This window comes from Prenolepis imparis, unplaced genomic scaffold (genome assembly GCF_030444845.1).
Source record: "Prenolepis imparis isolate NDT839.2.m4 unplaced genomic scaffold, iyPreImpa1.0 SCAF_4, whole genome shotgun sequence".
Classification (NCBI taxonomy): Eukaryota; Metazoa; Arthropoda; class Insecta; order Hymenoptera; family Formicidae; genus Prenolepis; species Prenolepis imparis.
The window spans coordinates 20,870,939-20,895,965 of record NW_028141162.1 but is presented as its reverse complement, the minus strand read 5'-3'; the positions used below and the strand labels follow the sequence as shown (position 1 = coordinate 20,895,965).

The 25,027-nt window shown below is 53.6% G+C and overlaps 4 protein-coding genes across 4 annotated transcripts; 3 read left to right on the top strand and 1 right to left on the bottom strand.

Annotated features, from left to right (window-relative positions):
- The first annotated feature begins 1,670 nt into the window (after positions 1–1,670).
- On the top strand, positions 1,671–4,418 carry LOC145935631 (uncharacterized). The gene has a single exon (XM_083037115.1). It carries the CDS (start codon positions 1,671–1,673, stop codon positions 4,416–4,418), a length of 2,748 nt encoding a protein of 915 aa, XP_082893241.1.
- Positions 4,419–4,847: 429 nt separating this feature from the next.
- LOC145935630 (uncharacterized) lies at positions 4,848–5,162 on the top strand. Its single transcript, XM_083037114.1, has one exon. It carries the CDS (start codon positions 4,848–4,850, stop codon positions 5,160–5,162), a length of 315 nt encoding a protein of 104 aa, XP_082893240.1.
- Positions 5,163–5,233: 71 nt separating this feature from the next.
- On the top strand, positions 5,234–6,811 carry LOC145935629 (uncharacterized). Its single transcript, XM_083037113.1, has one exon. It carries the CDS (start codon positions 5,234–5,236, stop codon positions 6,809–6,811), a length of 1,578 nt encoding a protein of 525 aa, XP_082893239.1.
- A 14,830-nt stretch (positions 6,812–21,641) lies between these two features.
- LOC145935628 (uncharacterized) lies at positions 21,642–22,655 on the bottom strand. The gene has a single exon (XM_083037112.1). The coding sequence runs from the start codon at positions 22,653–22,655 to the stop codon at positions 21,642–21,644; it is 1,014 nt and encodes a 337-aa protein (XP_082893238.1).
- Between the last annotated feature and the right edge of the window lie 2,372 nt (positions 22,656–25,027).

Here is a 25,027-nt window from a genome sequence, read left to right as displayed (position 1 = left end):
CTCCTAAGGATCTGCGAGGAATATTACGACACGTTTCACTTAGAAGGAGAACCGCTGACGTGCACCGCCACTGTAGAACATGAAATAAATACGCGCGCTGACACCTCACCGATATATGTAAGGCCATATCGCTTGCCCGAAAAACATAAAATTGAAGTAAATCGGCAAATAAATGAAATAATAAAAACCGAGATAATAAGAACAAGTGCGAGCTAATGGAACGCACCCTTATTAGTGGTACCCAAGAAGGTCGATGCATCCGAAAAACCTAAGCTTCGAGTAGTGATAGACTTCCGAAGATTAAATGACTTAACCATAGGTGACTCATTTCCACTGCCCAATATCACTGACATACTGGACCAGTTAGGAAACGCCAAATATTTCACAACGCTGGATTTGGCGTCGGGATATCATCAAATCCCGATGTCCAAGCGAGATAAAAACAAAACAGCATTTTCAACGCCCTACGGACATTACGAATTCAATCGAATGCCGTTCGGGTTGAAGAATGCGCCAGCAACCTTCCAGCGATTGATGAACTCCGTACTCACCGGAATGCAAGGACTCAAATGCCTAGTCTACTTAGACGACATCGTCATATACGGAGCAAGCCTAGAGGACCACAATAAGCGACTTAAAGAAGTATTACAGAGACTTCGAGAAAATAATTTAAAACTGCAGCCGGTCAAATGCGAATTCCTACGCAAAGAAGTGATTTATCTGGGTCACATAATTTCGGAAAACGGAATATCTCCGGATCCATCGAAGTTAACGGCAATTAAAGAATTTCCAACACCAAAAAAGATAAAAGACAGTCATTTATAGGTCTCACCGGATACTACAGAAAATTCATAGGTGTTCGAAATTGCAATAATATATCCGCTTTAATTTATTTCGGCTGTTGTGATAATATTTCGCGGTCGAATAAATAGCAGAAAAAAGTTCACCTAGCTAGGAATAACTATGTCATAAATCATCGAGGCAATTAAAGCGTCAATAATAAATAACAAATCCGCAACGGTTACCGCACTGAGTTACAACTACCAACGTCGCGAAACACATGCGCAAAACGATCACGTGATTTCCGAGGGCCAATCGATGGAACAATCGATTGCCTCGCGCATGTCAGGCCCGTGCTTACTCAGCGCGGATTGCGCGGCAGCCAATGGCGCCAGACGCCCTTGCGTCACCTCAACAACTTTAAATTTGTTGAAGATTGATTGGCGCGTGGTGACGTGACGGGCTCCCGCACCGAGACAATAAAGGGAGCGCCGACAAAATTCTAAGGGCCTTATCGCAGCATATCGCAGTCAAACCGCATATCGCATCTCCGCTAATTATTGAAAAACCGCAAATTCGTTGACGACCTCCGCTTATCATTATTACGTTTTCTCTTTAATTTATCGCTCTGAAAAGTATTCAAATTTTGTATTAATATTGTGCGTGTTCACTTTTGTTAATTAGTGTATGTCAATTAATTAAAAGTCTTTATATACAAAAAAACGGTGACTTATCCATCCAGCGCATCCTATCTTCACGACGCGCGTTCTCGAACATATTTTTGGTCCTTCGAGCCGGATCGCGTCGTCGCGCCGGCACCCGCAAGTTCGTGAGCGTGACTTTTCGAGTGGAGTGAAGTGAGTGTCCGCCAAAGCCGAGTGCAAGCAACAATGATGGATGTGGCCACGCTGATCGATTCTCAACGCGAGATCCAAGTCCGCATCTCACGCTCGGTGGAGTACCTGAGGAAACTGGGCAACGCCAACATCACCGCCAGTGCCGTCACCACACGCACCAGAATCGTCGATCAATTGTGGACGAAATTTGAAGCTCAACATGACCTCATTCGCGCGGCCCTGAAAGACAAATTTATTGACAGTGATTATTTCAAGTCAGAGCTGCATGAGGATACAGAGAACCTCTACGTGGCGCAGCGGAGCCTGCTGGATGGCTACGCCGAACTATTCCGGGAGCCGCCCGTGCGTCCAACTCACGATGTCGCATCGAAGTCCTCGCTGCCGCGCATCAAGGTGCCGCCGTTCTCGGGCACCTATGCTGACTGGCCATCCTTCCGAGATCTCTTCCTCTCCGTCGTCGGGAACAATGCGTCGATTTCAAACATCGAGCGCTTCCACCATCTCCGCTCGAGTGTGACAGGGCAGGCTGAAAAATTAATCAGATCATTACCTGTCACCGGTGATAATTACGATCGCGCTTGGGCGATCTTGAGCAAACACTACGACAACAAGAGAGAGCTTATCCGCTCCAACTTTGCCACGTTCATCAACGTGTCAAAGATGAAGGGAGATACCGCCGATGAGCTGAGCCGCATCCACAACGCCGTTACCACCGTCGTCAACGCACAGGAGAGCATCGGTCGCCCAATCGACACGCACGGGATGGACCTCTTCAACTATCTGGTCACTGACCTATTCGACGCAACCACTCGCTTAGAATGGGAGACTTCCACTTCGGGATCCGTCGAACCACCATCGCACGAGACACTTCTCGACTTCATCAGCCGACGGATTTTGACACTCAACGCCGCACGACCGAAAGGGGTCAGCAAAACCTCGGGAGATGCACCACGGGTCGCCAAATCACACGTCGCGAAGCACGGATCGGCATCTCCACAATGTGCACTTTGCCGTGAGAAACACGTACTAATGGCCTGCCGCGAGTTCAAGGCTAAAACCGCTATGGAACGAAAGACGTTCGTTGAGACGAACAAGCTTTGTTTCAACTGTCTGGGGAACCACTTCCTCGCACGGTGTCAGTCAAAAAGGAACTGCCTCACTTGCAACGCTCGTCACCACACCATGCTGCACGGAGCTCACACCGCATCCTCGACGTCCGAGGTCAAAACGTCTGCCGCCACATCAGCTTCCACACTTGCCACTACACTGGCCACTACACATCAGAGCGGGGATAGAAAGGCCATCCTCCTGGCAACAGCACGCGTCATCATCGCCGACCGGTATGGATCCCCTCACGCGGTACGAGCCCTGATCGACCAAGATTCCGAGCTGTCCATCGTCTCCGAGACCTTGGCTCAACGGTTGCGACTGCAGCGAGAGTATACGGGGCTGTCCATCTTTGGCGTCGGAGGAGCCCGTCCAGGACCAACCCGCGGCAAGGTCACGTTGAATGTCACTTCAGACGTGACCAACGCTGAGTTCTCCGTGGTAGCGTATGTATTACCGCGCCTTTCGATACAACAAGACCGCACATCAAGGGCCGACCACCGCTGGTCCCACATCCGAGGACTCCAGCTAGCCGACCCATGGTTTCAGGACGACGATCCAGCAGAGCTACTCCTGGGAGCAGAAGTCACATCCTTCATCATCGAGGAGGGAGTACGCAAGTGCGGACCAGAGATGCCGATCGCTCAGCGGACCATCCTTGGTTGGATTCTCTCCGGGGGTTCCGATGCAGCGTCAACCGAAGATCACCGCCGCACATTTCGGTGCACCGCCGATTACGACCTCGCCGACCTAGTTCGGCGATTCTGGGAGCAGGAACAGGAGCCCAAGGCTGTGGCGTCACTCACTCCCGATGAACAAAGATGTGAGGAGCTCTTTGTCCGCAGTCACACCCGCACTACCTCTGGGAGATACGTGGTGAGGTTGCCTTTCTCCTCACCACCGACGACACTCCAGGAAACCCGCAAGCCAGCTGAACGCCTCCTGACAGCTATGGAGCGACGTTGCGTCCAGGATCCTTGCTTCGGTGACCTCTACCGAAGCTTCATGCGGGAGTACGAAGACCTGCAACACATGACGATGTCAAACACTGTGTCAACTGCCAGTCAAAGCAAGTGCTACCTACCACATCATGGAGTCTTCAAGGAATCCAGCATCACCACCAAATTGAGGGTTGTCTTCAACGGGTCTCAGCGCACACGAGCAGGGGAATCGCTGAACACGCACCTCCTTACTGGCGCAAATCTTCTTCCAACACTCGCCGACGTGCTGCTCCGATGGCGTCAATACCGATACGCCTTCGTCGCTGACATCGAGAAGATGTATCGACAAATTCTCGTGCATCCAGATGACTGCAGCTTCCAGACGATCCTGTGGCGGCATTCTCCTGACGATGAAGTGCAGGAGTATCAGCTGCGGACGGTGACCTATGGTCTCGGTTGCGCTCCATTTCTCGCCATACGGACACTTCAACAACTAGGCAAGGACGAAGAAGAACGTTTTCCTCGCGGCGCTGTAGCGTTGCGACGGGATTGCTACGTCGACGATGTGGTCACCGGAGCAAACACCATCAACGAAGCGATCATCCTCCAAGCGGAACTGCGCAACCTCTGCATGGCGGGCGGATTCCCGTTAAAAAAGTGGGCAGCCAACGAAGAAGGAATCCTGACGGGCGTCCCACACGATCATCGCCTGCAGCAGTCACAGCACTCGTGAGATGGAGAGGGCTACTCAACGTTGGGACTACGGTGGCATCCTCAAGGCGATCAATTCTCCTTCGTGCTGCATCCACCTGTTATCACGGAGTACACGAAGAGACGTGTTCTCTCTGAAACCGCACGTCTCTTCGATCCATTGGGTTGGCTCGCTCCAGTCGTCATCCGCGCGAAGATCCTCATCCAGACTACATCGCTCCAGGGGTTAGACTGGGATGCCCCACTGCCACCAGCAGACGCCCATCGTTGGCAGCAGTTGCTGGGTGAACTCCATCATCTCGATCGCCTACGAATACCTCGCTGGCTCGGCACTGGAATTGAATACTCATCGCTGCAATTCCATGGTTTCGCCGACGCATCCGAACGAGGGTATGCCGCAGCCGTGTACCTCCGCATCGCTGGAAAAGACGGAACTTCAGTACAATTGTTAATGGCCAAAAGCAAGGTGGCACCTGTCAAACAAGTGACCTTGCCGAAACTTGAGCTTTGCGCTGCCACATTACTCACCACGTTGACACAGCACGTTCAGCACACACTCGACTTGAAAGACGCAACAACTCATCTGTGGTCAGACTCGAAGGTCACACTTCAGTGGATCCAAGGACACGCATCACGGTGGAAGACCTTCGTTGCCAACCGGGTGTCTCACATCCAGACGCTGCTGCCAAATGCACTATGGAGACACGTAGCTGGTCGAGATAACCCTGCGGATTGTGCATCAAGGGGCATTAATCCGACGAACTAAGGGATCATACGTTATGGTGGACAGGACCTACCTGGTTGCTGGAGGATGAGACTACATGGCCGAACACCGAGATGAACACCCGAGAGGACGACCTTCCTGAGAGACGAGCCACTAGCCTGCTGACGAAGAGCTTGGTCGTCATAGAACCTGAGCTCCTTCTTCGCTTCTCGTCGCTGCACCGCCTGTTACGAGTCACAGCGTGGTGTCGTCGCTGGCTCCGCCCGGCAGAACCAACTGTCACACCTGGACTGCCACTGACCTCGGACGAATTGGATACGGCGCTATCACACTGGCTACGAGAAGTACAATCACTGCACTTCTCAGATGAGGTCGCCTCTGCCTCTGCAGGCCGCACTGTTGCAACTCGCAGTCCGCTGGCCAAACTGTCTCCATTCATCGACGCACATGGCGTGCTGAGAGTAGGAGGACGTTTAAAAAATTCACTCTTGTCACCGGACGAGAGACATCCGATGATTGCTCCAACGACTTCATGGCTGACTCGACTGCTGATCGATTCTTGTCATCGCCGGACCTTGCACGGAGGAGTGCAACTGACCCTTGGATTACTTCGACAACGTTTCTGGGTACCTCGAGGACGTTCAACGGTGAAGCAGCGACTACATCGCTGTGTCACCTGCACAAGGTGGCGAGCAACGACCCCACAACCGCCGATGGGCGATCTGCCACGCAGCCGGGTCACTCCAACACGGCCATTTCTCCGCACTGGGTTGGACTACGCGGGACCAATCCTCATCCGGACCAGCAAGGGTCGTGGCCATCGCGCCTACAAGGGCTATATTGCAGTCTTCATCTGCTTCTGGTCGAAGGCCATTCACCTAGAGCTCGTCTCGGATTACTCGTCTGAGGCCTTCATCGCCGCCCTTCGCCGATTTGTTTCCCGACGAGGTCTCTGCGCCGATATCTTCAGCGACTGCGGCACGACCTTCGTTGGAGCTGACCGCACCCTACGAGAGCTCTTCATTGCGGCGTCGTCGGAGGGTCAAGGAATCGCACGCGCAGCCGCCAAGGAAGGAATCCGCTGGCACTTCAACCCGCCGGCGGCTCCGCACTTCGGTGGATTATGGGAGGCCGCCGTCAAATCCGCTAAGTATCACTTGCGGAGGGTGATAGGCGAAACCACCCTCACCTTCGAGGAGTTAAACACGCTCCTCACTCAAATTGAGGCATGTCTAAACTCTAGACCTTTACAGGCACTCTCCGACGATCCAGACGATGTTTCAGCGCTCACTCCTGGACACTTCCTAATCGGGGCGCCTCTTCTCGCCATCCCTGAGCCGTTGCAGGAGGGCGAACCTGGAAACACGAGGTCACGATGGCATCACTTGCAGCAGATGAGAGACCACTTCTGGGGAAGGTGGTCGAAAGAGTACATACACGGACTCACCTCGCGATCCAAGTGGTTGAAGGACGAGACGGCACCCCGCATCGGAGCACTCTGCCTGGTGCGCTCCGAGATCTCTCCTCCAAGCCGATGGCCTCTCGCCCGGATCACGAAGTTGCATCACGGAGACGACGGCGTTGTGCGTGTGGTCACCGTCCGGACCGCTTCTTCCGAACTCGTGCGTCCGATCGTAAAAATTGTCCTGCTTCCCGGCGTTGAAGCAGACGTAGCGAACACCGACATTTAACACACCACTCATTCAACACAAAATCACACCTCTCACACTTTACACAACACACTCGATTCACACACACTTCCGGTTACACTATCTCAAATTCACCAGCATTTCTTTTTCCATCACAGCCGCACTCTTCAACATACACACTGCACGTCATCTACACACTACCGGAGAATCAATTTTACCGCATTGCGTGTGGTCATAATTGTCTCACACGATCACTTTAATCCGCGTTATTCACTAAACACGTGTCGCACATAACACAACTGATCGAACCTCGCGTGACACGCGATCACCACGTGCGTCGTAACGCGCAGCCACACCGTTACACTCACCGACCAATGAAGCGCGCTCTGCGACCAGCGATCATTAGCAAATTATTTTGTCACGACGTAACAAGGCGGGCGGGATGTTCGAAATTGCAATAATATATCCGCTTTAATTTATTTCGGCTGTTGTGATAATATTTTGCGGTCGAATAAATAGCAGAAAAAAATTCACCTAGCTAGGAATAACTATGTCATAAATCATCGAGGCAATTAAAGCGTCAATAATAAATAACAAATCCGCAACGGTTACCGCACTGAGTTACAACTACCAACGTCGCGAAACACATGCGCAAAACGATCACGTGATTTCCGAGGGCCAATCGATGGAACAATCGATTGCCTCGCGCATGTCAGGCCCGTGCTTACTCAGCGCGGATTGCGCGGCAGCCAATGGCGCCAGACGCCCTTGCGTCACCTCAACAACTTTAAATTTGTTGAAGATTGATTGGCGCGTGGTGACGTGACGGGCTCCCGCACCGAGACAATAAAGGGAGCGCCGACAAAATTCTAAGGGCCTTATCGCAGCATATCGCAGTCAAACCGCATATCGCATCTCCGCTAATTATTGAAAAACCGCAAATTCGTTGACGACCTCCGCTTATCATTATTACGTTTTCTCTTTGATTTATCGCTCTGAAAAGTATTCAAATTTTGTATTAATATTGTGCGTGTTCACTTTTGTTAATTAGTGTATGTCAATTAATTAAAAGTCTTTATATACAAAAAAACGGTGACTTATCTATCCAGCGCATCCTATCTTCACGACGCGCGTTCTCGAACAATAGGAGATATTTCAAAGATTGCCAAGCCGCTAACCAAGCTTACCACAAAAGCGGAAAAATTCGAATGGACCACGGAACAGCAAAACGCTTTCGACACGCTAAAAGGAAAACTGATGACTGCGCCAGTGCTGCAATATCCTGACTTCACACAAGAATTCATAGTGACTACCGATGCTTCCGACTATACAATCGGAACAGTGTTGTCACAAGGAAAGGCAACGACCGGCCAATTGCTTACGCCAGCAGAGTTTTATCGCGGGCAGAAAAATTATAATACCACGGAAAAAGAGCTACTCGCAATAGTATGGGCCGTAAAACATTTTAGGCCATACGTGTACGGCACGAAATTTAAAATCGTGACCGACCATAAACCATTAATATGGCTATTCAATGTTAACGACCCCGGGTGAAGGCTAATCCGGTGGAGACTCAAGTTAGAAGAATACGATTACGAAATAATTCACAAGACCGGACGAGCGAATGCGAACGCCGATGCACTGAGCAGCAATATATTCCGAGACTTAACCGAGTCAGCGGAAGAACGAAAAATACACGCGATAGAAAAGGACGAAGCAAACGCGGACGATGAGAAAATTTTCACAGAAGAAGAAAAGAAACGCATGAATACCATGATGCACCTCTTTTTTTTTTTTTTTTTTTGCGCTGTGGAAACCTCATGGTACCACTCACCCCCGGGTAGGGGATGAGGGTTATGTGGGACTCCTTGTCCCCCATCATCGATCCACGTGTGGATCGACGATGGGGTCCAAGACCTACCTCACTAAAACCACAGCGGGTGCCTTCGCTGGCGTTTATGGGGATGGCAAGGAACTGCCGAGCATGACTTCTTGCCATCCCCTGGCCCTACATTCTCAGGAGAGCATCCTCCCCGAAAGGAGGATACTCTCCCCTGCGAATTGGTCGTGCGGTCCTTTCCCGGTTGTGACGCAGGGGGGCACCGCCCCCACGTCACGCCCTCCCAAAGAGTTTGGAGGGCGGGGTCACGGCTCGAGTCGTCCCGCTCGAGTCGCCACCCCCCGCCCCCGAAGCGAGGCTACCTCTCCCTCCCTAAAGGGACGGGAGATTCGGCCGACGCTCCGGGGCTCTTCCCCTGAGGGCTCCCTCCCAGAAGGGGGAGAGTCCTCACCGCAGGCAGTGGTGCTCTCCCACCGGCGCTCTATGGCACCGGTGAGAGGGCCGCCGCTGCCGCGTCCCTTCCCGGGGGACCACGTACAATGGGGTCCAGTGTGTTTCTGGGCCCCTGTGATCCCCCGTGCCCCCAGGTCGCGGTTCCTTCCCTTTACGGGATTCGACCATCGGCCTGGGGGCACCGCCGAGGCCCTCCCCTGGGGGAGGAACTCGGCAGGAGCGGGAGCGGATGCCGCCCGACTCCCGGCCGCTGGGCTTACGCCGTGCAGCCGCCAGCCGGGCGACACCCGCCCCCGCCCTCCTCGTTGGACTGCTCCGCCCTAACGGGCCTCATTACTTAACATCGGGCGAGGGGGGTACCACGCCCCTCGGCCAACCATTCCGCCCTTTCGGGCCTCCTCCTCCACAACCGGGCGGGGGGGCACCGCGCCCCACGCCCAATCTCCCGTCTACTACTCCGCCCCCTCTGGGGGGCCTCTTCTTCTCCTGCGACGGGGGGGTCCGCCTCCGCGTCCCCGCCTTGGCGGGCCGCCCCCGTCGCCGCCCCTTCTACCACGGGCACCTCTCTCTCGTGCCCTCTCGGCCATCGCTCCCCCGGGCCCGACCCGCCCCCGGCCACCACCACGGCGGTTTCCTCGCCCAGACAGCCAGGAGGGGTCGTCCCTCTCCTCCCTGGATTCAGGGGAGAGAGGGAGTCTCCCCCCTCTTCCCCGTCTCTCCCGCTCTCTTTCGGCCTCCTCCTTCTGCGTCATAACTTTGAAGCAGAAGGAGGAGACCGCCTCCCACGCTTCCTCGCTCCCGACCATCTTAGCAGCGATGGTCGGGAGCGACAGATCCTCCCCGATAATTTGGACAAGGACACGGCGCTCCTCTGCCCACGCCGGACAAAACTCCAGCGTGTGCTGCGCCGTGTCCCTGTCCTCTTCGCAGTGATGACACCTCGTGGGGCGCTCCTTCCCTATCTTACACAGGTATTCGCCGAAACACCCATGTCCGGCGAACCTGTGTAAGGTGGAACGACATCCTGCCGTGAGACCTATCCACCCACTCGTCCAACACCGGTCTCACGACCCCGAAGACTCTTCTTCCCGAGTTTGTTGGGGGGACATTTTCTAGGTAGTCCCACTCCTCGATCATGCGCCGTCGGGCTTGCGTTCTGACGACGCCTCGGACCCTCTCAGTTACACTGAAGTTCATCCCACGGAGCTCCTTAATTCTTTCGTACACCCTTTTGTGGGTGCACGCCTGGAGCTCCATGGGAGGCAATCCCGCCAGGGCCGAGGCAGCTGTATGCGAAACTGTGCGGTATCCGCGGACGACGCGAATGGCCACTCTCCGCTGGATTTGGCGGAAGACGTCGCGTGGCCATCGCCGCGTCCGCCCAAACTGGTGAACCGTAAAGGGTCACTGAGTTTACCACGTTCGCATACAGCTTCCGTACCCGATCGTCTGGCCCGCCAAGGTTGGGCAGCAAGCGGCTAAGTGTCGCCGCTACCCCATTGGCTTTTACTGCCAGACGATCAAAATGGTCGCCAAAACGCCAAGTTCCGTCCAGCCAGAGTCCTAAGTATTTAATACTCTGCCCCAGCTGGACGGGGATGTCCACGATAACATGGGCCCCTGGCGGCTTCCCCCGAGAACCATTATGAAAATAAATAGCCTCGGTTTTATGGAGAGCCACCTTAAGGCCCAAGCCCTTAATAGAGCGCACCACACAGGCCACCGCCAGGTCCGCCATTCTCTTCGCGTCCCCTCAGTTATTCCCCCCGGCCAGGACTATAGTGTCGTCTGCATAGCAGACCTCCATACCTCGTGGAGGTCGTAAAGGCCTACTTCCGAGGCAGAAGCCTGGAGTACCGGTTTTATCCTGGTACTCCAGGCTTCTGCCTCGGAAGTAGGCCTTTACGACCTCCACGAGATATGGAGGGGCGTCATGATCTATGAGGGTGCCCCTCACCTTTCCCCAGGGCAGAGTGTTAAACGCGTTGGTGATATCCAACGCGATGGCTATCACCACCCTGCCCACGCTAGTTTCGGACTCCACGAGATGGCGGACGCGTAAAATCGCGTCCGTTGTTGACCTGTTCTCGCGGAATCCGAACTGTTCCTCGTGCAGGTTCGGCCCCACTTCCCTCATCTGCCTGACGAGTCGGTCGGCAATAATTCCCTCAAAGAGCTTACCGAACTCATCGAGCAGGCAGATGGGCCTGTACGCGGAAGGCGCTCCGTCCGTTCTGCCCCCTTTAGGGATAAGAACCAGATAGGCCTTAGCCCAGACTGGGGGGAACTCCCCTGCTTTTAAACAGTCCGTATACAGCCGCTTGATCGGCTCCGACAGGTGCGTCAAGGCATATAGCCAGACCCTCCCGGGAATGCCATCTGGCCCCGGGGCTTTTTTACCCCGGGCTCTGAGCCTCTTGGCAATCCCGGCCAACTCGACACTGGACACCTCATACTCCTCCTCCCACGCGACGGGTTCCCTTATATATAACTCGGGAACCCTATCGCACTGTGGGAAGAGGGTCGACAATATGTTATCTAACACATCTGTGTCCGGGCCTCCGTCACAGGGGGCGTCCATCTTCGCAGTTTCTTCATCACTGCTTTGTATGGACGCCCCCAAGGGTCCGCATTGAGGTCCTGGAGTTGCTCGTCCCAGGACCTCGCCTTTGACTTTCTGATGGCGGCGCTCAGAGCATTACGTGATGTCCTGTAGTGCTCGAGCGCCTCTGCCATGCCTTCGTCGTTATCGCCGAGGCCGCGCCTCCTCATTCTCTTAAAGCGGCGTCTGGCTTGGACGGAGGTGCGTCTGAGATCCGCAATTTCCTCCGTCCACCAGTACGCCGCTCTCTATGGCCTCGGCTTGGCTCGGGGCATTGAGATATCGCAAGCATCCCTTACTGTTTCCCCGAGCCATGCCACCTGGTCCTCAATCCCTTGCGGTGCTTCTGCACCGGGCCAGGTGGCTCTAGAGCATGGCTGCCACCAGCCTGTCGGAGTCCAATTTGGCTAGGGCCCACCTTTTAGGTAGGTCCCCCCCCTTGGTCGCGGTTTAGCACTCCCCGGCGGGTGATGTCCACCCTCATCCGAATATATAAATGATCGGAGAGGGTCTCTTCGTCCATCACCCGCCAGTCACTAATCCTGTCCGCCGCAGAGGGAGATGCCCATGTTAAGTCAATAATGGACTCCCCCTGCGGCCTGACTAGGGTGCTGCTCGACCCCTGGTTGACAATGCAGAGGCTGAGAACCGCTGCCCAATCCTCCAAGACCCTGCCTTTATGGTCCGTTCGCCGGAAACCCCAGTGCGCCGATTTGGCATTGAAGTCCCCGGCGACCACAATGGGTTCGGGGAGTCTCCTCTGTACGATGAGTAATATCTCATCGAGGATATCCCCGAACGTGGCAGAGTCAACGCTGGGGGGGATGTAGCATCCTACTACCCACAGTGGGCCCCATTCCACGGCTGTATACGCTCGCTCGCTTCCAACTCTTATACATGGGGGGAGTCTATCTCCCTCCTCCATGTAATCGCGACCGAGCCCGTATCATTACTTGCCCAACACGGATGGTCCGGTGAGACCCGATACGGCTCGGCCGCGATTCCAATCCCACATTTCCACTGCGCCAGGGTGTGCAGGAAAAGATCCTGAGCCCTGGCACAGTGGTTGAGATTCGTCTGGAGGAGGCCTATTTTCTTCGTCATTATAGACGTTGTTAAGCCTCCTCCATGACCACCTCCACCAGCTTATTCTCATGAGCTGGGGGAGTGTCGACTCCCACCTTCTTCACCCCCTTTAGAGGCGCCCCTTTCCCTTCGCTTTCGCTGGGGTTTGGGCGCCTCTTTTTGTAGTCCTTGGGTGAGCCCGGGGGAGGTCAGACCATCCCAGGAACCCCCCTTGGCTCCTCCTCTCTTCTCCCTGCGAACACTGAGCGGTCCCGGGGGAGGTCCAACCATCCCCGGAGCCCCCCTGGTTCCTCCTCTCTCTTCCTTCCGACCGCTGCTCTTGGCAGCCTTTCCTCTCTTCTTCGCGTGGCAACTTTCGCTGCCAACGCGATGATTAGCTGGCAAGCCAGCCTCTACACATAAGACGCATCGCGTCTTTTCCTTGCATGCATTGGCCTTGTAGCCGGGGGAGCCGCAGTTGTAGCAGCAGCCACTTCTATCAATTGGGCTGCTGCACTGCTCCTTAACATGCTCTTTCTCCATGCAACGGAAGCATTGGAGATGGCGCGCTTTAAGGGGCTCCACCCCGGCCACTACCTATCCTACTTTGACCTTGCCCATCGCAGCTATCTTGACCGCAGCTGCGACTGGGCATTGAAGCCAGAGTGTGCCCATGGCCCCCTTGTTAAAGCGGATTTGTCCCGCCTTAATTTCGGAGGCCTGGCATCCTCCTATCTTCGCCACCTCCGCCTTCACTTCTTCCACGGTGGCCGATTCGTCGAGTCCGTGTAACCTTATTTCACCCCTCTAGCAGGGGCGGGTCACACGGACCCCCTCTTTCCCTTCCAACGCCTCTCTAAGCTTCCGCGCAAAAAGATCCGCCTTTTGCGCTTTGCCTTCACCAGGGATCTCGTAGAGAATAGCCCCGGTGGCTGCTCTGCGGGCCTTCACGTCCTTGATGCCCAGCTCTTCAAGGTCCACCTTTTGGCGAGCCAAAGATATTGTCTCACCATATAGACCCTCGGGGCATGTGATCGTGATCGCCGCCGTCCGTGGAACTCTTCGCGCCCTCCTCGCGGCAACAGTCTTCGGGCCAGCCTTCCCCCTAACCCTCTGACTCAGAGGGGGGAGGCCTTCGGGGCCTTGCTGCCGTTTGCGGAAGAGGGTAATTTGGGCTGTGATGTTGTAGCCCTTATCTTCCTCGCCTCCTTCCTCCCCACTACCTTTACCCAGGGTGACTCCTGGAGGTCCAAAGGCTACGGGAGTGGAGGGGGATTTTTGGCGGCGGTGGGTACTGCAGTTTGGGCTTTTGGTTTGTGCTCAACCCTGCCCTGCTCCTTGACCTTTGAACTGCCACCCTTGTGGGTGGGGTTCTTATTCTTCCCCTTTTTCCCGGCACCTGTCCCAGGGACCGGTCCCTTCGGGGGCTCGGCGTACTGGCAACTGGTGTCCGGAGGGGTCTTCCGGCTCGGGGGAGGTCTCACCAAGGGCGCTTTAGTGCCCTTCTTCAGCTTCTCCCTCTTGTCCAGGAGGCTCTGGATTTTCGATGTTAGTTCATCGAACTTCTTCATGTCCTCCTCATCCGTAATCCCTGGAAGATAATCCTCCAACCTCTTGGCGACTCCCTTTACAGGGGGTCTTATGGCTGGAGGTTGTATGATGACCTCCTCCATGTCAACCTCCATCTCCATTATTGGCGGGGGTGGAGGGATATTCCCCTTTTTTGCACTGGAGTTATCTTCAGTGCGTGGCGGTATCGTGGGTGGAAACCGGGGTTTTCTCCCGGGTACGATGCCCTCTCCTTCCCTAAGGCGCTTAGTTTCGCCTTTAAGCATCAGAACCTCCGATCTTAGGATCCTGTTCTGCTGCTTCAGGCTCTCCACCTCGCTTTCTCCTTCCCGATCTGGGGCTACGAGTATGGCCGCCATGTTCGTGGCAGCCAGAGCGGTTAGCGCAGCCTGGAGATAACAGGCCGCTTCTGAAACCTCCTTCCTCTTTGTACCCTTCAGGTTCTTACTGAGGATGGCCCACTTTTTGAGGACTGTTACGTTTTCCAGTCCTCGGGCCGCAACATCGGTGGTCGGAGATTGGTGGATCTCATCCGCGAAATCGGCTACCTTTTGGTCAAGCCGTAACCAGGCCTGACAATGATTCATCGGCGTCGTGGGATCCAGCATGGACCTTTCCTCTCGAAGCTCCTTTTTGGCCAATTGAACTTGTCTCTTGGCCTTGAGCCTCTTAAAGCCGCCCGTGGTGACAGGGTGCCCCTGCTTTCTTTTTTTAGGGAGAGGTTCTTCCTCCGTATTTGGGACGTATACGTCCTCCTCCGTGGTGGTGACGACATCCACGAGTTCTTCGTGCTCCGCTCCTCTGTCCGAGTTCCCATAGTTGGGTTCTCGCGAAGGTCCGCTACGAGGCATTATCTCCTCCTTTCTAATCAGGACCGATACTGGCCTGATGTCCTTTAAGTTAATCTTGGAGGACTTGGGTCCCGGCTTGGAACCTTTGGCCTCTTCCTCCCCCTTGCTCATGCTCCTTGTCTTGGTGTTTGTTTCGTTGCTGTTCATTTTTGTTTGTTCCCACTCCCTGCGGAGGCTCGACCGGCCGGCGTATCTCCCACCGGCCAGGGGACGACCCGAAACATGACCGGAATCGCCCCCCAAACCGGTGCCCCGGGGACTCCCGGGGGACCGGCTTATGCCACGGGCCGGGGGGGATACCGCACTCCCGGCACAGGACTCCGAGCCCCTTACTCCCCCATGAGGGGTTTGACTCCCCCATGGGGTTTCGGGGGTCCCCCGCCTCCGACAACGGAGGCACCTCCGCAGGTGACGCCACTCGGGGGGCTCCACGGACGCTTCGGACAGGGTCGCCGCTCCCCGGCCCTGCCCTACACGCCGTGGCGACCAGCCGTCCCCCCGCCGGTTATATCACTTCCGGCGAAAGGGACAACACCTCTCCCGGCCGGCCGGTTCGGAAGGGGAAACGGTCCCGTCGGGCGCTAAGAGTGCACAGTTCCATCTTTGATGGAACAAGGGGATGCCAACGGATCCTATAGGGTCTTCGTCTTCGGAAGTTGGCCCACTGCTGGTAAAGGAAGGAAAACTTCGATAAAAATCCCGAGGGATAGAAATCCCGGAGAGGAGGATCCGTTAGCCCGGTAAGGCAACCTCCTAGAGGAAGGACACCTCGATAAAAAACCAATGAATTATAGACAATCATGGACTGTACAATGGACAAAGAGAATTCTCTGTGGTCGGTAACCAGAGACCGGCGGGGGGAGGGTATTGTCCCGGCTCTCCCTTCGTCGTCATCATACGTCGGGCCGTCCGGGGATTTGGCGGCGAGATCCCCGGAGGAAACGGCTATCGCCAGGGACCTGGAGTATCGTCGTCTGAAGATGGCTGAACTCAGCGTCGAGGTGAGTGCTCTCCGCGGTGAGTGGGCCTCTCATAGGATTTCCTATGCGAAGGCTCTTCGTCGTGCGAGATTAGTGTCTTTTAGTTGGCCGAGGGAGGACAGAGGACACAAAGACTATCGTTTCGTCCATTATGTGGAAGAGGTGTCTGAGAGGCAACTCAAGTGGAGCAGCAGTGAAGTCTGCTCAGAAGACGGTCTATCTGAGGTTGCGCGCGGTGACTCTGACGAGTCTAAGGGTAGTGCCGGGTGTGTGTCGCCAACCGCGATAGTGCCTCATGGCGTGGGATTCGAGAGAACAGTTAGGGTGTCTCTCACCCCCATAGACATGCTCGATAGTGCTTGTGCACGTGATATTCGGTGTGAATCGGTGAGGCCCGAGGAACATGGTGATGTGTCCCCGGTGATCTCTCCGGTGATCTCATCGCCATCTAGTGGTGCCCCGATTGCGGAGGCCTCCATGTATGTCTCTGTGGAGGACGAGGAGGACGACTCTCCGGGTGCCCGGAAGAGAACTTCCTCTTCGGATAGCCTGGAGGTCTTGAAGGCGGACTCACCAGTGAGGAGTACCAAGCAGAGGGCGGTAAATAGGGGTAAGTCCACTTCCCCTATTAAAAAGAGTGGCCGCCCTGCGACCACGGGTAAGTACGTTGGGCTCGCGGAAGCCAAAGAGCGCCATAACGCGGCACTCCGAGAAGAGATCCTCTTAAAGGATATGGACAGGGTTCTGGATCCACTTATTGGTCCAGACCTTACTAGGTTGGGTCGGGGGGAACTTCCCTCTAGGGAAGCCTTTCGCGAGGGATTGACCAGTGTTTCCACGGTCGATCTTAAGACGCTGGCTGGCAGGTTCCTGGATCAGGTGAGGAAAGTGGCGGAAGTTACCTCCCTGGACGAGATCCTGTCAAGGGAGCTTGCGGTCTCCTCCTCTCGGTTGGAGGAGATCGTTCTGGCGTACGAAGAGAGGACGGGAGCCTCCTAGGACCCTGTAACAGAGGGTTTGCGGGCGGAGAACGCCGGACTAAGGCGGCGAGTTGGTGCCTGGGAAAATGAGGTTTCCAGGGTCACCGGAGAACTGGGGGCCTTGCGGGCTAGTCTCCCCAACCTTGGTGAGGAGGTGGAGCGCCTTCTTTATCGGAAGGCGCCTGCGAAGGTGGCAAAGGCGAAGATGGCAAAGGCGGCTGAGAAAAAGCGTAAGAAGGGACCCGTCGATGCGCTGGAGGAGCTTCAGCAAGCCAAGCGGGGTGTTGGGTCGAGGGGTCCCCCTTCACTCCTTACGAGGGAAGAGGGGGACACCTCGACTCTCATAGAGGAGATGACGCTGATCCTGGATCGGCGTCTCCAAGATTTGAGGGGAGACGTCGTCTCGGCGGTTCTGGTGGCCCTGCGGCCGGGCCCGGCCGAGGGGTCTGGGGCCGGGGTTCCTCCTTTTGGAGGATCCCCCGTGCCCTCTACCTCGGCGGGTGTAAGGGAGATGGCTGCGGCCGGTGTCGTCCCCGTTGCGGGGTGCTCTGCGCTCTCCGCCTCTGCGGCGGGTTCCGCGGATGCCCCCCGGGCTGGGACGTCTAGGAGGAAGAAGAAGAGGATCCGGCGTGGGCGTCCGCCCGGTGGGACCTCCGGTAAGGGAGTTCCGGCGGCTGCGGGCTCTGCGCGGGGGACCCAGGATGAGATGCACGCACCCCCTGTCTCAGTCGTTTCACTGACGGTGGTGGGGGACGGGGAGGATCGTCCATCCTACGCCTCGGTTCTGTCCGAGGCGAGGGCGGGCGTCAGTCTCAAGGACCTGGGGATTCAGGGTCTGAGGATGCGGAGGGGAGTCGCGGGTGGCATTTTCCTCTCGATTTCGGGAGAGGAATCGGCTGCGGACGTTTTGGTCGCCCGCCTCTCCGATGTGTTTTCCGGCTCGCGAGCCGTTCGCGTGGCTCGTCCCTCGAGGACCGAGGAGGTGCGCCTTAAGGGCGTTACTTTGTCTCGAGGGACGAGATTTTGGCCGAGGTGGCCTCCGTCGGGGGATGTGGTGTCGGGGACATTCGGGCTGTAGTAGTCCGGATGCCCCCGAACGCTCAGTTTGGGACCTTATGGTTAAGGTGTCCGGCGATCGCGGCGCGCAAGCTTGCAGAGGCGCGGAGGCTCTGCGTGGGCTGGACGACTTTGACGGTTCAACCGTTGGGTCGCCGGCCCATTCAGTGCTTCCGCTGCCTTAGTTTTGGCCACGCGGCTTCCCGGTGCGGGTCCCCTCAGGATCGCACCGGGTGCTGCTATAGATGCGGCAAGGAGGGGCACCGGGCGGCTTCGTGCGCGGCCCCTCCACATTGTGTTGTGTGCGCGGGGCGTGGGCGGCCGGCGAAGCACAGATTGGGTTCCTCCAACTGTGCCAAGCTGGTCGTTCCGCCCCGGCGAATGAATGGGGGACGCGAGGACGCTCCCAAGGGTCGGAGGCAGGCCCCGGGGCGCCCCGATGGGGGGGGCAACCGCGAGTGTGCCTGTTAGTGTGTCGCAGGAGATGGAGGTGGACCCTAGCGTCGGGCTACCTCCCTCTCCTGTTTTGCGTGGTTGAGCGAATGAGTCGTCTTTGTTAGTTTTATTTATTGTGCTCGGAGAACGCGGCCGGCATTCTCTCTCTCCTTGGGGGGAGAGCGGCCGGTTCGGTTGAGTCTCCTGTCTGTGGTTTTCCGTGATGTCTAGTGTCTATATGTGGGCTGCGGCCTACCTGCTCCCCGGAAACGGGGATCGTGTGATCCGGTTACGCCTTCTGTCCTTGGTACTTTACGTTTCGTTGTGAAGTTTAGTGTGGCAATGGGGGCTGCGGCCGGCATTTCTCTCCTTCGATGGGAGGAGAGTGGCTGGTTCGGTTACGCCCTCTGTTGTTTCGTCCATACGCGTCTTGTCGTATGATTGTCGAGTGTGAGCGAGTCACTGTGTGACTCGACGTCCGGTTCGGCAGGGAAAGGGAGTGAGGGCTCTCTTTCCCATTGCACGTCGTCCAGGGACGTAGGGGGAGTTGGCAAGTAATCCTGCCGCTCCCCCAGGTCTCCTCGCTCGCGAGGCGACAGGGTATTGGACGGGGAGTACGCCCTTCCGGCATACTCTCTGGGGAAGTGCTCGGAAACGAGCCAGCGAATGGGGACCCACCTGAAGATATGCGAGAGCTTCCGGGTGGGCCCTCGAAAGTGCACGGGATTATCGGTGATTTTTAGCGGGTATTACTGGACCTGACCCTTCTGGTCAGGTCACGAGTCTCGCACTACACACGGTAGGTCTTCGGACCTAGCAATCCCTCCCTCAAGGGGCCATGTGTGTGTGTAAATGCATTTCCCACCGACATAAAAAAAAAGAAAAAAAAGGTGGTCCTCAGGAGGCTCGAGGATATACAGCTTCCTGATGATCCTTTTTTTTTTTTTGATGTCGGTGGGGAATCCTGCATAGGACACCCTCCACTTCGGGGGAGGCTTCGGGTAGTGCCGGACTCTTACCGACTAAACCCCACCGGTGGCATCCTGACGCTCATAGGGAAACCCCCGGGAACCGCTAACGCATAACTTCCGAGGGTCTCCCGAGCTCCGCGACGCGCTACCTCGATATTTCTGACCGGTACAAAAATGGGACCAAGTCAGCGCCACCTGTAATGCCGACCCGTCCCGCCCACCGAGGCAAGACGCGTGCAATGGTACGCAAGAACTCACCCGTCCTTGCCCCCTGCGACATTACCAGTATGGGTTACATAAAACGAGATTAAAATGAATTAATTTTTCCGCGATAAAAAAGAAAAGAAAAGATAAGGCTCCCGCCCATGACTCTAGTCATCATGGGCAGAGGCCACACTCCGGACGCTACCCTAGTGGGAGGGTGGGAGGAGGCTTAACCGCCTCCTCTCCTCCTCCTCCTTGCCCCGCATTACATGGTTGGCAAACAAGACTACAGCATTCCACTTGTCCTCTGACTCCAGCATCGCCTTAACCACTAAACTAACTGTCATCGCATTACCAACTCCCAAATCATTCAATAAGCTTGCACGCTGTACATTCCATTCTACACATTCATACCATACATGTTCCGCCGTATCATCGTTCGCAATGCTGACATGATGCCGATAACCTCTTTTGCATTCTAAACAAATAGTGTCCAAGACAGCCATGCCCTGTTAGGAGTTGCGTAAGGTGAAAAGATGTACCACCGTGTTGCCTCGAAAGCCACTTCCTAAAGTGCGGCATAATTGCTGCTTTGGTTATTTGTCCAGCTGATCCGGGCTTATTCAGGAGGACATCCCATTGTCGAATTAGTAGAATGCCCTCCCCCTCTCGAACATCCGCAACCGCAGCAACCGACCACTCACCATCGTTCCACAGCTGTTTTAAGCTTGAATAAATACGCGCTCTCAACGATGCCTCTAAAGGCCATGGCGGTGTACTCGCCAGCAGACATGCCGCATCATAGGAGATAGTCTTGTATCATATTACCCGTATGGCAATCGTCCTCTGTAAGCAACGCAAAGGTCTTTGTATTTTATACTGTGCGCTGGCAAAAACATTCGCCCATACCGGAGCAGCATACAGCACAACAGATGAGAGGACTCGAGCGTATAATGACCTCTTCTTCTGGCCCGGTCCCCTCAAATTGGGCATAATCCTACCCAGTGCCCGAGTAACTTTCGTAGCCTTAACTTGTACATACTTGAAATGCTCTTGAAAGAGTCAGCAGCTATCGACCATCACGCCAAGATATTTAATGTGACCTTTGGCTCTTATCTTACATTTCCCAACTGAAATTTCGGGCCATACATGCGGCGGCTTCTTCTTGTGATGAAACAGGACAGCCTCTGTCTTCTCTTCCGCGATATTAAGTCCACAAGATCTAATTCCACTAATGATTCTAGCCAGCTGTAAATCCGCTTTAAGTACAGCGTCAAAAATACCATCCGCTGTGGAAATGACAAACGTATCGTTAGCGTAGCACAAAATCTGACAACTCCTAACTGTCTCTAAACGTAGGACATGATCGTAGGCGATATTCCAAAGAAGAGGGCCCAGCACAGAACCCTGCGGGACCCCCGCTGTAACGCTTTTACTACAGAATGCACCGTTACGGACGTAGTAAATAATAGACCTATCGCTAAGATAGTCCTCAACTATCCTAATCAGATACTGTGGGAAACCCTTAACGCGCAATGCTTTGATAATTATACACCATGGTATGGAGTTAAAAGCGTTACTGATGTCGAGTGCGACCGCTATTGCATAACCCTTACGCGATGTCACGCTCCATGTTGATTTCCGCAATTCCTTGAGTGCATCTACAGTTGAGCGGTGTCTTCTAAAACCATATTGTGCATCGGAAAGATCAGCATCTGGATTAGACTCCATCCATCTCTTCAATCTTCCTGCAATAATCCGCTCTAACGTCTTGCCCACTTCGGTGAGTAGGCAAATAGGCCTTGCTTTAATTGGATTCCCCAGCACTCTCGCTCCTTTGGGTATCAAAACTAGGGTAGACCTCTTCTATTGCTTAGGAAATATATCTTTTAAGCATCTGATAAAGCAGTATGCCAACATGCCGATCATGGAAGGCGGGATTTTTTTCCAGATAGTAGATTTGATGTTATCTGGTCCAGGTGCAACATTCTTTGCCGCTCGCTTCTTTACATATTGCGCTACCTCTGTATGTGATACATCCAATGTCTCATTCCAAGGCTCATCTGTCCGCTGCAGCCTATAAGTCCGTTTATTATCCGGAAAAAGTTTGTATAACAGACTATTAAGTTCTGACTCAGAGATTGTCTCGATAAAAGAGGGATTGCTTCTTTTGATTTTATTTAGGACCAGTTTGTAGGGCAATCCCCATGGGTCCTTATCGAGCGTTTCCATTTTCAGGCATTTCTTTGCATCTCTATAATCCCTTAGCCTGTCAAACGTCTCCTCAGGATCTCCTCTTTTTCTAGCACGTGTATACACACGTTTAGCACGAATCGCACATTTGCGCAACACGTCTATGGCGTCTGTCCACCAATACATAGCCCTCAGTCGTGACCCGTAGATCCTAGGAGTTGCAGCGTCACATGCTGATTTCATAATGTTATCCATCACATTAGCTACATCCCCAGCTGTCTCCGGTTCGTTGTTCTCGGTTCTGTTGTTGTTGTTCAGGCTCCACTCGATTACTTCAGTGAACAATGGTAGGTCTAATTTCTTAAAATTCCACCTCCAGCGACGTCTATTCCTACTAACGCTAGCAACGACATTCTTACACAAAGTCATACCTATGTATACGTGATCTGAGAGTGTTTCAACCTCTTGAAACACTCTCCAGTCGCGCACATAACCAGTCATACCAGGGGACACCCAGGTGAGATCAACTATGGAGCTGCCTTGCGGTCTAATGCAGGTAGCATGATCTCCAATATTCACTAGCCTTAACTCGTTAGCTGAAGCCCAATCATTGAGAATTTCTCCCCTTTTATTCGTGGCTGTGCACTCCCAAAAGATTGACTTTGCATTAAAGTCGCCGCATACCATAATATTCTCACCCGGGAGTCCCCTAATAATGCACTCAATTCCATCAAGTGCGTCTTCGAAATCGCAAATTGCTAAATTCGGCGAAATGTAGCATGATATAAGATAAAATACCACATTTCACTGCTACCGCGTTAGTAGACCTAGTTATAAAATTACAAGGACATCGTGCTATGTCCGGCATATGCAGTATTGCCGCCAACCTATCAGAACTATCGAACAAGCTAAATGAATCCTGCATATTCGATGGAGGTTCCGCAATCGCACATATGCCTATATTCAACTCACAGAGTTGTTGGCGCAGCAGGTCATAGGCTGCCCACGAATGATTAACATTACACTGCAAAATGTTGATCTTCGTGGTCATAGATACTTGTTGAATCCAGAGGCCTCCTTCCTCTCACTATAGGATTTCTACGCTCAACCCCGTCGCAAGACCGTTGTTTCCTAAGCATTGCGCAGAGCCCATCCTGTGGTTGCACATCTTATTTGCCTCAGCACAAATAACACATCGGGAAAGTGCATTGCACGATCCAGCCTGATGTCCGGCACCTCCGCATTTGAAGCAGCACCCAGTTCTATCCACTTGGGCCCTGCAATTCTGTCGTACATGCCCATAGGCCCAACACCGAAAACATTGCACCGGCCTGCTTCTTAGTAGGTCTACCTTAACGCGTGTCCAACCCAGCTTAATTTTTTCCGGTTTCCGCTATTTTAACCGCTGAATTAACTGGACATTGCGCCCACGCTATTCCCATACCATCTCTTCTCAATACGATGTTACTGAGTCGAAAATCGTTGGGCGAGCATCCCCCTGCCTTAGCCAGCTCGTATCTGACCTCCTCTGATGAGGTAGATGGATCAATACCCGCCAACCTTAATTCCCCTTTGGCGATAGGTCTATCTACCTTAGTCACCTCTCCAAGTGCTTCCGTCAATCTATCATGCAGCCGGCCAGCAAGTTCGTTGCCCTCCGGCCCAGAAATCTCTATAATGAGTCCGCCATTAAAGGCCCGCCGAATCTTCGTGTTCTCGATACCTATTTCCTGTAGCGAAACTTTCTCCCTCGCTTGCTTCAAGATGTCAGCATACGACACATCTTTGTTTCCCACAATTGTAACAACAGCAGTCTTACGTCTCCTGCTTATATTTCTACCTATGTTTTTGTTTTTTATTGGCAGCTGTTGTCCCTGTTTAGGCATATACAGGGTGATTCAAAACAACCGTTTGTCCTTAAAATGTCGTATTCCTGGCTGAATTCTAAGACGATTTTTCCTTTGCCAAAATTTTATCCGAAGCTTAGTTTTCAAATTATAAAAGGAAAAATTTAGCGAATTACGGCACGAGTACGGGCGGTAGGCAGGAGCGGCGCAACTCATTATCCGACGCGGGCGATTACGCGAGGCGCTCGCTGCGATCAGCTGTTAACTACACGCGATGTGTGTGTGTGTGTGTGTGTGTGTGTGTGTGTGTGTGTGTGTGTGCGTGCGTGCGTGCGTACATTCTCTCTCTCTCTCTCTCTCTCTCTCTCTCTCTCTCTCTCTCTCTCTCTCTCTCTCTCTTTCTTCCTCTCTCATTCACTAATTTTTATCTTGTAGAGATGTTTGATGTCTTCTGATGAATAATTGTTGCACGACTAGAGTGGACAACAATGAGACGACACACCGTGACACACCGAATAATAAACGAATTTTTTTTCTTTTATAAATTGTATCGACACTTTGACGAATACACTCACGCACTTGATCGAAAATTACGCAGAGAGAATTTTCTCTTAGAATTTACCCTGAAAATCTTGGTAATCGTGGGACAATATGGTGTGGAAAGAATTTTATGAGAATTTTTCTGATTAATATTTATTACAATAAAAATAATAATATGTATCACAATAAAATATAAAATATGTTTGATTAATTTTACTATGCAATTTAGTAAAATTAATCAAACATATTTTATATTTTATTGTGATAGATATTATTATTTTTATTGTAATAAATATTAATCAGAGAAATTCTCATAAAATTCTTTCCACACCATATTGTCCCACGATTACCAAGTTTTTCAGGGTAAATTCTAAGAGAAAATTCTCTCAGTTTATTTAATAACCGATTACAACACTAAATCACAATCGGTTACTACCGATTAATTATTAAAAATTACTTGAAAAAACGCGTTAAGTTAAATGCACAGCACAAGTTACTCGATGCGGACGACAATAGAGTCTGCGGCGACGACAACAGACGGGCGACGCGACGCGACGCGACGCGACGACAACAATCACGCGGCGTTGCCGAACGTGTGATTGACGCGAGACTCGCGAGACGCTACCATGTCTTGCGGTTAATCGAAGCCTTTGCATTGTGAATGCGCAAATT

Bases quoted from the DNA above. Each gene is read 5' to 3' on its own strand.
- LOC145935631 (XM_083037115.1), top strand. From the start codon at position 1,671: ATGATGGATGTGGCCACGCTGATCGATTCTCAACGCGAGATCCAAGTC.
- LOC145935630 (XM_083037114.1), top strand. From the start codon at position 4,848: ATGGCCAAAAGCAAGGTGGCACCTGTCAAACAAGTGACCTTGCCGAAA.
- LOC145935629 (XM_083037113.1), top strand. From the start codon at position 5,234: ATGAACACCCGAGAGGACGACCTTCCTGAGAGACGAGCCACTAGCCTG.
- LOC145935628 (XM_083037112.1), bottom strand. From the start codon at position 22,655: ATGGTATGCGGCGACTTTAATGCAAAGTCAATCTTTTGGGAGTGCACA.